Source organism: Brienomyrus brachyistius, unplaced genomic scaffold, assembly GCF_023856365.1.
Source record: "Brienomyrus brachyistius isolate T26 unplaced genomic scaffold, BBRACH_0.4 scaffold265, whole genome shotgun sequence".
In the NCBI taxonomy this organism is placed as follows: domain Eukaryota; kingdom Metazoa; phylum Chordata; class Actinopteri; order Osteoglossiformes; family Mormyridae; genus Brienomyrus; species Brienomyrus brachyistius.
In genome coordinates, this window is record NW_026042540.1 from 64,403 (window position 1) to 78,762 (window position 14,360).

Here is a 14,360-nt window from a genome sequence, read left to right on the forward strand (position 1 = left end):
ATATTTCGACTTTACGATGGATAAGTGTTTTTCACTTTCAGTACATAATTCAATACATTACATGTGATACTCAACATTTAATTGTGAAATAGGCCTTGCGTTAATGATTTTGCCCAGCTGTAGGCTAACATAAGTGTTCTATGCACGTTTTTCAGGTAGGCTAGGCTGGGTTTGTTAGGTTAGGTGTACTATGTTAAAAAGCATTTTTGCTTTACGATATTTTCGCCTTGAATATTATCGCCTCACGATAGGTTTCTCAGAACGTAGCCCCAGCGTAACTGGGGAAAGGCTGCATAGCATCTTATTACCACAACTGGGCATTTTAATTCAGACTAAAAAGGGAATCATCTCTTCTCGGCGCTCTTACCTGCAGGGACAATGACTCTCCTCTCATTGGTGGTCATGTTTGGGGGCGGACCATTCTTCTCGTCCATGTAGCTTCCGTATGCCATTTGGGAGGGGTCTGTCCCACTGACCATCTTACCACACTTCCCCACGCTGCAGTCCACTGGGGACTCCCTGTGACGCAGAAGCAGCACAGAATAAGCAAGAAGACATTGAGCCAGGAAGCGGCCGATGGGTCACAGCTATTAGTGGACAGAAAGTGGGACGGGATTGGTGCAGGGGCCCAGATCATGCAGGAGTAGGAGATTCAGAGGGAATGTAAGAGATGCAAAAGTAAAGGTGACGTGAGCCCCCCCCCATTGTTATACCTGGATCCATTTATGTGGTCGTATTCTCGCTTAACATTCACTCGCACAGGCTGGTTGATCCACTCTTGCTGGGGGGGTAAAGGGTTGATCTTGTGGGGCTGAACATAGTCCTGTGTGCTGGATGCAGTCATGTCCGGCTTAGGTAAAGGCGCAGCAGCAGCGTACGGTGGCTCAAACAAGGACTGGTCTTCGCTCACCACTGACAGCGCCTCCTAGGGGACAGGAGGTGGGACTACATCAGCACTGAGAGAAATCTTTCTGGCAGGTTCCAGCAAACATTCAGCTTATAACAGACTCGTCATAAAGGCTGCGATCAGAATACTTCCTGAGATGTCTACACAAAATTTATAAGTTTAGCTTTAAGGACTGAAACAGTTTGACGATTTAGACTCCAACATAACTGAGGCTGTCCTGAATTTCACTGTTTACTATTTTTATATAATTTTCTTGGGGAACCATTTGTAAAAACAACTGCAACCAGACTCCATCTAACTCTACCTCCATAATTTTGTTGAAAGTTAGCTTTGATGGAACAGGGAAGTACAATTCACCTTACAGGTGCTTAGTCACACACAATGAAATAACCAAATGCTACAATAACTAATATAAAAAATATTTTCCAGCATTTTATTATGTGTTGAACATGGATAATATCTGTATTAGCATCTGGCTAACAGTTGAGTTTTCTGCGATATCCATTTGACATTCCAGGAGTGTCTGGGTCTGATGCCACTGGGACGTCTATAAAACTGTGTTGTTATAACAGGACCGAACTGTGCAGAGCGTCTTCTGTTATACTGAGGAGGAAAACAATCACAGACAGAAGTGAACAGCAGCCAAGAATGAAAGCAATAAACGATTTAACCACCGATAAGTGCAATATGTCATCCACATTCTCCACAGGTTGTTAAGTAGAATCTCTCTGTGTGCTACATTTTATAACCCCAATGGTTATTAAGTTCCTATTTCACTTCTTGATCATCATTATCTCTAAAATACATGTATTCACACTATTAAAGGTTTTTATAAGCATCCTGCTAACCCAGAGTTTCCCATGCCGATACCCGCAGAAGTACCACGATTTTGCTCCCTCACAGCTAAATGTGGACTGTCTGCGGGTTCCCAAGAACCAGATTGCAACACTGCGCTAACCCATGTTATGAATACCCAGTATGAGTACCCAGTATGAATACCCAGTATGAATACCACTAGTGCACCAGAAACCATAGGCTTCATTCCGATAAAAACAAGTTGTGAAAATACACAGCCTTGCAATGCCGTTTGGACCCTTGACAAAATCACACATTATACTGGATAACAAAATGAAGATTTAATATTTCTTTCCATGGGGTATTTTAATACGAAATAATAGCGCTTTACATCACAAGAAAAACAGAAGTTTCCATTTAGCATTTAGAGCTCTTCATTGTGGCAAGATAGGGGCACATAATTCCCTAGACAAGCCAACTAATTAATTACGTGGTCTATGCCAGTGTGCAGTGACAGCGACTTGATAAATGATTACAGACTTGAAAATAATGAGAAAAAAACTTGTATATAAAAGGTCCATCTGAAAGCAGAACATAATGAAGTCCAAGGAGCATTCAAAGTAAGTCCGTGATCAGTTTAAGGATACAAAACAATCAAAGCCTCCACACTTCCCCCTGAGGACAGTCTCCATTATTCATCAAGGGAAGAAGCAGCACAAGTTTTTTTTACTTATATGTCGCTTTGGATAAAAACTATATCATACATTATACAACAGACACTGGCTAGATCAAGCCACCTCTCCAAACTGAGCACCCAGGCAAGAATGATGTGGTTAGGGACGCAAGTTAAGGGGCCAATAACAATTCTGAAAGATTTGTACACTCTCAGAAAAAGGGTAAAATTCTACACGTTTGCTTGTCAATGGGGCTGTGATCTAGTGATCTTCTTTAAGATCCTCTTCTCCTAGCCTAATAGTATGTAAATAGTCTCATTATTGATATCTGTACCTTTCTGATACTGTACAGTACTTTATTAGACATGTAATGCATTACTTAAGGGAACGAGTGGCATGTGATCATAAAATGACCTTTATCATTCGAAGGATTAAAGAGTCGCGTTTGTTGTGCCAGCTATGTAATTTGGACCATCGTCTAGAGCGAAACCTCGTGGACACGTGGATGTCAGCAGAGTTCAAGATCCCTGGCGAAAAGGCAAACGGGTCTGAATCCCCCACCGAACGTGTGATTCCACAATCCTCCCTTTCGACAGGCAGACGAACAGCGGCGGCAGATGAGGGTCATTTCTGTGCGGATTCCTGCCGTGAAGTTTAGCTGGGGCAGGGTTAGGGTTATTAAAGCAAACAAACGGAGAGGCGCAGGAAGACCTGGTTGGCGGCTCCCTGTCCCCCCCTCCCTCGCCCCCCCCCCCACCCCCCCCCCAGCTTTGTTGTGCTAGCATGCGATGCCTCTGATCCTGAGGCAGATGCCTGTGCGAGATAAGATCCCCGGGATTGTTCCTCAAATATAAGACAGGATATTACTGCGTGTCCATCCCTATTGGTGCTGCCTTTCTTCCACCGGTCTTCTAAAATGAAAACAGCCCCTCTAACCTCTCTGACATCACTCTCCCATCTCAGACTTTGCTGACAAAGCTTGGCGAGGATTGCCGACCTCTGCGTCAAGTGCCGAGTGGCTTTCCAATCCGAAACCCCCCTCGATCTGCTCCAGGTTTCCTGAAGCGAATTCGCACCCTTCTCCGCAAATCAGCTGCAGAGGTTCCCAAGACCTGTCAGTTAGGCTTATGGGGTGCTAATAGCAGTTATGACACTTTTCCCAAGGCTTAAGGAGAGCAGGACTGTCCGCATCCCTGGAGTTAACTGGTTCAGTGTGGCCCAGAACAGTATTATGGACATTACAACTTTTGAGTTATGATGAGCTGTGCTGAAAAAAAAGGGGAAAAGATCTGCTCTTTAAGACTTCAGCTTTGTTCACGGTTTGGTGGATATTGTCTGCGGGGTAGCCGTCAGCCGTAAAACAAATACTTCAGCTTACGAAGTCACAAACTCCCAGTTGCCAGAATTTCCTAGACAGATGTCATAAATCGCCCGAACTCCATACAAACAAGTAGCACATTTTAAGATGGCTTTACAAATGTTTTCTTCATATTCACAACTGTAAAAAAAATACTGAAGAATTCCCTGAAAGAAAAACAGACTGGTCACAAACGTCCCGAAAAGCGTTTTACCGATGGTGCCGTTATTAATTCAGTTCGGGGCTTCTGGGAAAGTGACCCAAATCCAGTCTTAATAAATCTTATCAGGCCATTCTGATTTCAGTATCAACACCATCAACAAGCCAAAACTAGTAGCTGTTTTAGAACAAATTAGATGGGCATTCAGTCTGGAAGGATGGCATTCTGCATCGAGAGCGCAAAAGAGGGAATGCTTGGGGCAAAACCCAACCCCGGACCTTCGTCGGCACCGTTGTGCTGAACATTGAAGGACATAAATTGCATTTATCAGATTTGCAAGAGTGGCCTTGTCAGGGCAGCACTGCTCATTGGCGCTATCTCCAAAGCCCACAAACTCTCGCTGGTCACAGATAAGGGCTCAACAGTAAAGGAACGTCACCACACTGCCAGAAAAGGGCATCTGCAGCACTGTGGCAGTTACGTCTGACACTCACATACCCCCCCCCCCCCCCCCCCGCATAATTTATGACTGTCAGGCCGAAGATTCTGTGAAGACCACTGAGGCTGTTCAAAATGATTATTATTTTTAATACAAGTCACCGCAAATGTACAGCCAGGCTCTGAGATACCGGTAGCTAATTTTTGTCATACAACCCAATAATATGTCAAAGGTAAATGGATGATAATATATAGGTGTGGCCTGTGGCAGAACCATCTTTATAAGCCTGTTTTTCAGTTTCTAAGGGTACAATTGGAAGGCAGTGAAATCCCTCTTAACCATTAAAAAAAAAGCCATCTGTTATTTTTTTTTTTTTAAATTATATGATAAAGGCTTTTAATAAAATTACTGTAATTCAGCCTACAAGCATACATGATCGCTATCAGTATATCTAAGGATAGGTATCTAAGTAATGCGTTTAATGTCTCTCTTAGATTGTAACAATCAAATAACTTTTATTACTGGTAAATTAATGACATAAATATAAATATAAATGCCAAGGTCATGATAGCTTGTTATAATGTGCCACAGGGAGTACCACCGCCAGACGGACAGGGGGTGCGTCAGACTGTAAAACCTGGACCGCGTTCATAGCCCCGAAATCCCAGACAGCAGCGCTCACATCTGCTGAGACACAAACAGCGTTCACACGCCCTAGTCGCTGCAGTGCGAGCGGGTATTTCTGCCGTTTTAATTTTATTATTTATTTTTATTTTTTAAAGAGGAAAGGGAAACCTGTGGGGAAACCAGATTGTGCAGAACAGGAAGGCTAGGATGACTCGATAAGCCCAAACTTTTGATGAGCTGGTCAGGATACGGTTACAGCTCAATCAAAAATCGAGCTCTTCGGCATCCTGCATTCATTTCATAATCTGTTCTAGGCTGAATGTAGCATACTATGAAACAGTCATTTTAAGTTTTTTTATGAATGAAAAAAGAAAACCTGTTTGATTTATAGTAGCCTACTATGACAAATACATTGTGAACGTAATTCGATTTAGGCGAGTTTAGAATTATTTTCAAAACAAATGAAAATTATTACTGTCAACGGGGGTGCGTTTTTTTCCCAGACAATACTATTTACATTTTTTCTAGTTTTTTTTGTTCCTAAAGTGTGTGTCAGGACGTCACTTATCGGACAATTTCATCAAAGGCGCGGTCGCTTGTTAACGACGCGCAATTAAGTGTGAGTTTCTCCGCCAGTTAAAAACACACCAACAGACCAGGAGGCACACATATTAAACGGCACCTAACATGCAAAAGCTATAAAAGACGATTTCAATCGTTTCCACCCTCTTACGGTCCACTTGCATCCAGATGCACTTGCTGCGCGCACGGCCGAAAATGATTTAATCCTCAGTAAGCAATTAAGCACCATTACATGATCTTATGCTCCTCGTGATCGCACCACACCCAGCGCTGCAATGACACTATTTCAACCGCAAGAAACCCGTCAGGGAAAGAGCAGGATTTGCTGTTGAGAGACTTTCCGAATAAGTTTCACATCCAACGCTGGAGCCTGCAGTGTAATTGCAGAGTATGAAAAACACATCGTCTAGCCTAATCGATAATACACTACTGCCTGGTGTTCATTATGTAGCCTAAATTACTTAATAATACAATATATTAGGTCTGTGCAATATACGCAATCGGTGAATATAGCATAAATGTACATATTTAGAAAACTACGCACTACTTTAGGCCTCTAGTAGTAATAAATGGCTTGTTTTTAACCTAAATCGGCATTACCTCAGTTGTACAAAAAACGTCAAAAAGTCTCCCACTTTTGAATAATTAATAATAGCAAAGAGTTTTGTGTTTTTTTTATACTGCTAGATGTGCATCGGCTCACTGCGGTACTGGCAGCTGCGGGTTTTTCGCTGATGCATAAAATCGGGTGAGAAGCATCACACGCGCGCACATAAACGGATGCTGACCTGTGTGCAAACTTGTGAGACAAACAAAACCAACAACAGGCAACGTGCACTAAATACCACGATTCAGGAAAGCACCCTTTTCCCGGGCTATTTGAAAACTTCAGTATGTATTGCGAGGACACTTTTCGAGTAAATTGGGCGCAGTGCCACCGCTACTGCGCAGCCACAGTTTGACACTTACAAATAAGTGACCAAGCACTGACCATCTCTACCTCGTACGTAAAATAACACTATTGTTTATTTTAATCAATATAGTCACATCCAAGCATAACAATCGCCGCTGCATAATAAACCGTAAGTGAGTCTCAGAACCAAAAAACAACAAAATCCCTCAACTCCATGCCTCGCGTCTGTTTCCAAAATCGAAACTTTTTTTCAAGTAGAAATGTTCGGTAGGCGGACGTAGTGCTCTGCCCTTTTTGCAGGGTTTCGATTGCAAAGGAAAAAGGAAACCTCAAAAGAAAAGAGGAAAAAAGGAGGAAATCTGGTTACCGCTTTGGGAGCGAAGGAGAAAGGCAGCCCGGGAGCATCGTCTGTGCGCAGAAAGACTCCCGCTAACAGGAGGCGCGACTGACAAACAGCAAAGAGACCCGCACTCTCTGCTCTCCACCCTTACCTTAATAGTTCCGTCCATTTTGGGCAATTTTCACCGGACCCGAACAATATCCCAAACATGACACGCTCCTGAATTAATTCCAGCCCCGGTTATGTGGCGGGGAGCGAGAGACAGTTACCGGATGGTTTCTTTTTTCTAATTTTGGGAAGTGAAGTCACTGCTTTTGAGAAGGAAGCGTTGTGTGTCACATCAAGCCCTCCCTTTCGTTGCAACACCAAAAGCAGGATACTTGTCCCGAGGAGATAAGCAGAGAAAACAATGGAATTTTTTTTTCTCCTTAAAATGTTTTTGCTTCGAAATGTCCTCGGCATTGTTCTAATGTGTTTAAGTGCGATTAAGTCGTTTGCTTTTACATCGGAATGCAGCGTCGGCTGCCGGGTAGGTTTGTATGACTACTAACAAATTAGGAGACTTAATTTTAAGGAATAACAACGGCGTTTTCTTTCTGTCTTGGTTCCAAATCTATACATCAGACATTAAAACGCCTTCATTACGCTGATTTTGATCTATTTCATAGTTTAAATTGTCTGTTTTTCTTTGATCCTTTTCTCGTGGGTCCGATAAAAACGTGTAAGTCTGACACGGTATGAAATAAATAAAGTTGAAACTTCCATAGCAAACAGCTGCGCTTCATTAAAATACCAATATCCTGACTGTAAATCAAACAGGAGAAAATGCAATAGTGGGATTATACCTGTTACGGGGAATTCAACAGCCCAGCATTTACGCCGCTGGTCGAGACCTCGGGAGTCCCACTAAAACAACCATTAATAAAATCCAAGCAGGATGAGCCCCCGCCGCAGATTCTGCAAAGGCTGCACTGCACGTGTGCGCGTTTCGTCCAAGTTCACAGTAGCCGCTCGGATCTGCCTCCCCGAAATTGAAACAATATCTGCTGGACCCAAAACCCGGAGCCCTAGTTACGAGCAGCTCCCACCACGCACAGCTTGAGATGTCAACCAGTCTTTGTGCCAAAACAAAAATTATGCTTAAAAGAAAATTGAATCCGATTGATCTTCCGATTGTCAGTCATCCAGATGTTGATACTGCTGCTGTCATTGATATTAATACATATTCTTCATTCTCTTGTTAAAATAATGTAGAATGTTACTTTGCGTTGGTGGTGAAGCAGTTACAAAGTGACCACTTGCTTAGTTTTACCCGACTTAGTGTTTCCCCTCCTACAACCATTTTTCTTGTTCAAATTACCCTCATCAATTCAGCCGCAATTCCAGTGACATGGAGCCAGCAGTGAACGTGACCAGACCAACAGGACTCCGCCTCGGGGAGCGACTGCAGCTAAGCGAAACGGAGCCCGGGCCGCCGTAACCGACAGCAGGGGTCGGTCTGTCTGCTCTCCACTTGGGGGTCTGCCCGGGGGGAGGCCCCCTTGAGACCTCCACATCTGGATCCTGCTAGGGGTCAAGGCTGCTCCTGCCTGAGGCCAACTCAGTGTATTCTAATTAAGGGAGACACCTTGTTTAACTTTTTGGTGGCGGTCTCCTTTTTGCTCATATTAAATTTAAGTTAAAAAACGGTTTAACTCAAAAGTAAAATTTGTCGAAATGCTGGCTTTAGAAAATTGTTTTGAAATAGCGTCTGCATTGGACGATGCGTATCACAAATCTCTTGTGTTTAGCAGTCGTTATTTATTTTGGACCTTAACCGATATTAACAAAGAATATCCGTCCAAAAATGGTTATGTACTGCAGACATATGATTTGCAAATGCACCACGGTTTAGTCATGGCAAGTTAATTTACCTTCATTGCGTTTATAAAATCGTAGACGGTTGATAATTATCTCGGCATCAGCCAACGATAATGGTATTTGCAAGGAAAAAAAAGCTTAAAGTAGAAGAAATTTCGCTGCCTTATAGTGCTCTCACCGATAGAGCTTAAAAAACATATTTGTAACGATTTCTTCGAAGACGAAATAAGACACTACATGCAAAATGAACTGCAACTGATGCAGGGGTTTCACGTTAATTATGTTAAAACGCGAAGACGTTAAATAAAGAAAAAGTTCCACAATTATTCAATTACTTCATGATATATATAGAGTATTTTTGAGGGGGATGGGGGGGGGGGCGTTCCACAGGCATGACTTGCCAGGGCCTAATGAATACCAAACATTTTCGAAAGGCCAGTAAACAAATGAAAGTTGGTTTATACAGTGCACCACAGAACATCTGGATCTGCACTGGAACTTCACTGCCAGACATTTCTTCCTACCACGAGCTACAGGAGGCCAGGAACTACTCACCATTGGGAATGAACAGCAAGTGGGAGGGAACAATGGAAGACTGGGGGGGGGGGGGCGGCGGCGTTCACACCATTTCTCTTTTTATTTAAGAAATATTTTTCAGTTTTTTTTGGAAACAGGTACACCTACATTTACAGGTACAGCTATCATAATTCACCAAAACATTTACCGTACATGTATCATAAAATATTAACATGCAGAATTTACAAGTAATTTATTGTACTGGTATTTAAGTTGCTGTATACATTAGGTAAGTATGCAAATATATAAGTCGTTTACAAACCTGCATCCACAAACAGGAGAAATAGTGCATATTTATATAAATACACCTTCAATACGATCATATATTTCCTCCAAATGTTACTGTTGAAACTGTGGTAAACTAATGTTTAACCAGAAAGAATCTACAAATTTGCTCTGGTTACAGACTTTTTACGTATTTCAGCCCGAACGTGGTGATGGCTATTGGCCCCAGGGCTGTACGTTAGACTGGAGAGCGCTGGTTAGCCCCTTTCCTCCTCCTGGGTAAAGGCAAAGCCAATGTGAAAATAGTAAATGCAGAGAGTGAAGGCCTGCTGCACACAGGACAAACTGTCTGGCCTCTTGCTTGAGGCCATAATTAATTTGAGATTTATTTTTATTGGAGAGCACCAGTCTCGCCTGGCCTTACCCAAACAAAACTACAGCTAGACTGCAGACTCGCCTGAATGGAGCTGAATATTTCTTTAAAATTTCTCCTGGGGTGTGTCTGGTTTGCATTCTGAGCAGAATAATGCACATTTTTTTCTAACATGATCGAAATTCTGAATGACAGATGCCATGTTATGTGGAAAAATAGCCCCCTTTTAAAAACCTCTCTTTTATTTACAGATTCTATAGTTTACGCAAATGCAAGAATGTCCGAAAATGACAGAATGCTTTTTGTGGAAATTGACCCCAATAGATAGAACACATCATTACGACTGATTTTAATGTACATATATGTGTGTAGGTGTATATGCTGTAACATGCACTTATACACACACTCAAAAAATATAATATATGTATTATGATGAATAAATAATTTCGTTTTGATTAAATGTTCTTTTTAGGGCAATGGAACTGCAATATTAAACGTTTATTTTCCTAATGTTCTAGTCCTCCATATTTGCTGCAAAAGAGGTTTTTTTTTTTATTTCAAAGTGTATTTTCTCCTCAAACATTCCTCAGTGGTAAGAACCCTTGGAAACAAACCCAGAATTGTTCATGGTGTCCAAGACTGAGCCCCTCTGAAAACTGCTCTTTGAGCGAAGCAACACAAACAATATTACTGCTCTGTATATCTCAAAGTCAAGGGTGAAAGGTCTTCAAAACAGGGGCACCATCCATTGGGAAAAAAAGAGTCCAATATGGAGGAATCATGAATCGCCTGCCCTGGTCCTTTTGATGTGCCCTACAATGCAGCCACACATTTCTGTACAGTGGATTTGCTAAACACTAAATATTCTCTAAACGCTTCCATTTGATGACCTTTGAAATATAGGCTATATTTATGCATGTTTTGACAATACTTTAGTTTAGGTGGCGCAAATAATACAGCAATGCATTGTTATTTAATGCATTAATAAACCAGAAATTAAGTGTCAGTTACATACTGGTCCCATGTCTGTTCATCATCAATCAGTCATGTATCTCATGCAGTTTCTATATTTTTTCGCAGTTTGCACTTGAGTAGTAACTGAGTTACTAAGTTATTTGAGCCCTTCATGTAAAGTGTTGCCCATTTCCGGAGTTACATATAACGCAGAGGGACTACATCTGCATTTGGGAAGATGCATTTACGTAAAAGGCATTGTTCAATTAGGGTCATTATTGTAAAGCATCTTAAAAGTTAAGGTCTGACCTCATTATTACTGAGACCATTATTATGTCAATATCAAGCTTTGTTTCCCCAATCAGTGTATTTAAGAATTTTGTCATTTATTAAAGGAGATAAAAGAGAAATTAGATTTCACGATCATAAATCAAAGCTTTCGAGGCCATTTTGTCCATACTGTCCCTTATGATTTGACGTAAAGAGTTTTAAAACGTGTATACCAGATGTTGGCTATTCGATTTGTTTACATTCTTTAGAGAATGGTTGATGGGGGCGGGGGGGGGGGGGGGGAGAAAAACTGTATGATGTCAAATATGATAATATGTAAAAGTAATCAGGGCGCCACACTGTAGAAGCCAAATGCCTCAAATTTATTTTGACATTCAAGAAAAAAAATCAGATCGCGCTGTTGAACGTGAACACTGAGAGCAAGGCTCTGCTTTAAGTGAAAGAAATTAGAGGATGTAATGAGGACGACAAGCTTCGAGTGCAGGAACTACCTTCCAACACCCTGCCGTCAAAGATAAAGTGAGGATGTTTCACGGCATACCAATGAAACAATTAGTTTTTAAAATACAAATAGAGTTTGATCCTAGTTACATTCAAATCACAAATTGCAATCATAACACTAACGTAAAGGTGAAAGTACAATGGAAGGAGAAACCCAAACCCTTTCCCCAGTATTACCTGATGGAAGAGACGATGTCTTACCTTGACGTAAGACGCGGTGTCTGGGACAGTCTGAAACATTGTCAAAAGGGCCTGAAAATGGTGGGATGTTCACTTTACAGGCCCTGGAAAAGCCGGCAGAATTATAAATTATGTGAGGAAAAACTACTACTACCACAACTACTAACTACTGCTACTAGGCCTACTACTACTACTAGGCCTGTAACACCACCATCACTACTATTTTAACAATGGCATTAACAATGACAGCCCAGAATTGTAACAGCGGGTGCGGAATGTTGCGGTTCCTCATAAAAAGATCACCCCCCCCCCCCACCGACCCACCCCATTCGTTCAGTCATTTCAATAAGACCAGCGAGCTGCCCTCTTAAACTGTTCGCACTCAGGGAGAGTTAGCGCAGGGCCCGCATTAAAGCGGGAAATATGCGCGATCGCTTTCTGCAGCCTTTTTGTGTCCATTTAATAAGCTATAGGTCTCTGTCCAGTACTGAAACTGTGACGCCCCAGGGTCATCTCCAAAGTTTCTCAGACATTTATCATATTATTCGTTTAGTTTTATTATTCCAGAATTGCACACATTTTTGACCCATTGCCAACAAATACTGCTCTTTCCCGACTATATTTGATGCCTCGGGTTATTTTATTTCTGGCACCGATCTAATTCCAATATCCGTTTTGTTCCACGTGTCTTCATAATCTATTGACTTAGTTTTAAAAATCTGTACCGATTTATTTGATCGGGCTCGGATTTAAATGCAGTCGTATTTCCCATAACTAATTTTACGCAATGAACGGTTTTCTTTATTTACTTAACTCTGGCCTCTTGCGACAACATATAGAGTTATATAGCAGCTTACTTTCTATGCAGTGCCAAAGTTTCACGTAGCGAGTGAGATCGGTTGTCCGTCGGCTACACAAAATACAGCAAACATCACCACTGCAGACTCATCCTTGTTTTTAACTGCATCTCAGCATTTAGTGCCAAATTTGCCGACAATCTGATTCCCTATCCCATACTGACAAAACTGCAACTGTTTGTCATGTCCGGTATTATTTGTTCAGTATAGAAATTTAAACTAATTTTAAGAATTTTATTATTATTATTATTATTATTATTATTATTATGGTTGTTGTTGTTGTTGTTATTATTGTATTTGTCGTGATACAACAGCAGTTGGTTGCTTAATAGAATTAGATTAGGCCATCTGCTCCCACCATCAGGTTGTTGCAGAAGCCTGCCGCATATTGAAGCACTTTCCTGTTTAATAAGTGCGGCTTACAAAGTCTAGGGTGAAAGGGCACTTCGAGGACTGCGCCTTTACCCGCTGGATCGGCCTGCAACTACTGACCGGGCTGCCATAAGACATTTAGCAATTCCTATCACAAAAACGGGGCCTTTTTAGAAATGTCTGCGTAATTTTCACACTGTTTTTTGCATTGCTTGTCACCCGGCTATGAATTTTTTATAATTATTTTTACACTTTTCCTTTGGCAATAGGAATATTATTTACCTTGTTCAGTGTCTTTGTTCATTCACTCATTTCATTTTATACATGTTTAAACGTGCCATAAATATGTCACCCCACGGTGATTAAATTAAAACCGCACATTAAAGGCTGGTCGATCCGATCGTCACGGCCTTTATCCCCCCATTTGACTGACAAATTCGTTTAAATACATCCCTTAAGCATATCGGTCTACATTAATCGACGTGCAACGTATATTATTACGTCAACAGTTAAAGTCATTGATTAAAATCCCCGGTCTTTGCAAAAGACCACGAAAATAATGCAGATTTGTGAAAAAATAACAACGACAAATGTGCTGAATCTGCCACAAATTATTACTTTAATTAGGTTATGTGACCTAACCAACCACAAGAAAATGTTTGTTCATAAATCAATAGGCCAATACACTAACAAACGGTACATGAACAAGACAACTTCTAAAGGAAAGCAACTCTCATCGAAAAATAGTTTTTTAGTGCACTCCGGTTGAGTATTGTTACAAGAACTTTATACATTTTATCGTGCTACAGACTGTACATGAAACTGAACAGTATTTGTAATTTCGGATAAATGTTTCTTAATATAAACTTTTGTTTAACTCTTTCAGGCGGCTGATGGGGCTCGCCTCATAAAGTTTCCCAAATGCATCCAATTCCTAAACGTAACGGGGCATAGATGTCCGCATCTGCACTCAATTAGCCGGTTGGAGGCTCAGGACGCTGCGCTAACTGCCCCTGCTTTCCTGTAGCCTGCAGGCTGCGACTCCATTATGTTACGTTTTAAGCATTAAACCTCGCGCTAGAAATTATTAGTTGCACACCATAAAGTGCAGACCGAACCTATTCCAAACGATTCCACATCCGTGTTTTACACGTGTCTCGGCAAAAAAATGAATAAATCTATTGAAATCAAGATTCACGGCAAAAAAAAAACATGAACAAACGTATCGTTCGCAATTAATTATAACGAAACGAATGTAATTTCAATACACCTATTGCCTGTGGATAACGCAATGAATGGATGACATTACGTGCAGGGCACCAAACACGTAGGAGTGTCAGTCGACAGACAAGGAAAACTGGAAAATACTGAAACCGA

The 14,360-nt window shown here is 41.4% G+C and overlaps 1 protein-coding gene across 5 annotated transcripts in view; it reads right to left on the reverse strand.

Annotated features, from left to right (window-relative positions):
- fli1 (Fli-1 proto-oncogene, ETS transcription factor) overlaps nt 1-14,360 on the reverse strand; it is a 28,531-nt gene that overhangs the window by 13,898 nt on the left and 273 nt on the right. The window contains exons 2-4 of one of the 5 annotated variants that reach the window (XM_049005354.1): nt 11,776-11,858; nt 714-925; nt 368-519 (exon numbers count right to left, since the gene is read on the reverse strand). In XM_049005354.1, coding sequence (XP_048861311.1) covers nt 368-519; nt 714-925; nt 11,776-11,814 — 403 coding nt within the window. In that variant the 5' untranslated portion in view covers nt 11,815-11,858. Of the gene's footprint in view, nt 1-367; nt 520-713; nt 926-6,821; nt 7,086-7,639; nt 8,232-11,751; nt 11,859-14,360 lie in introns of those variants that run through there. The other 4 variants (XM_049005353.1, XM_049005357.1, XM_049005355.1 and 1 more) reach the window with 4 other exon arrangements.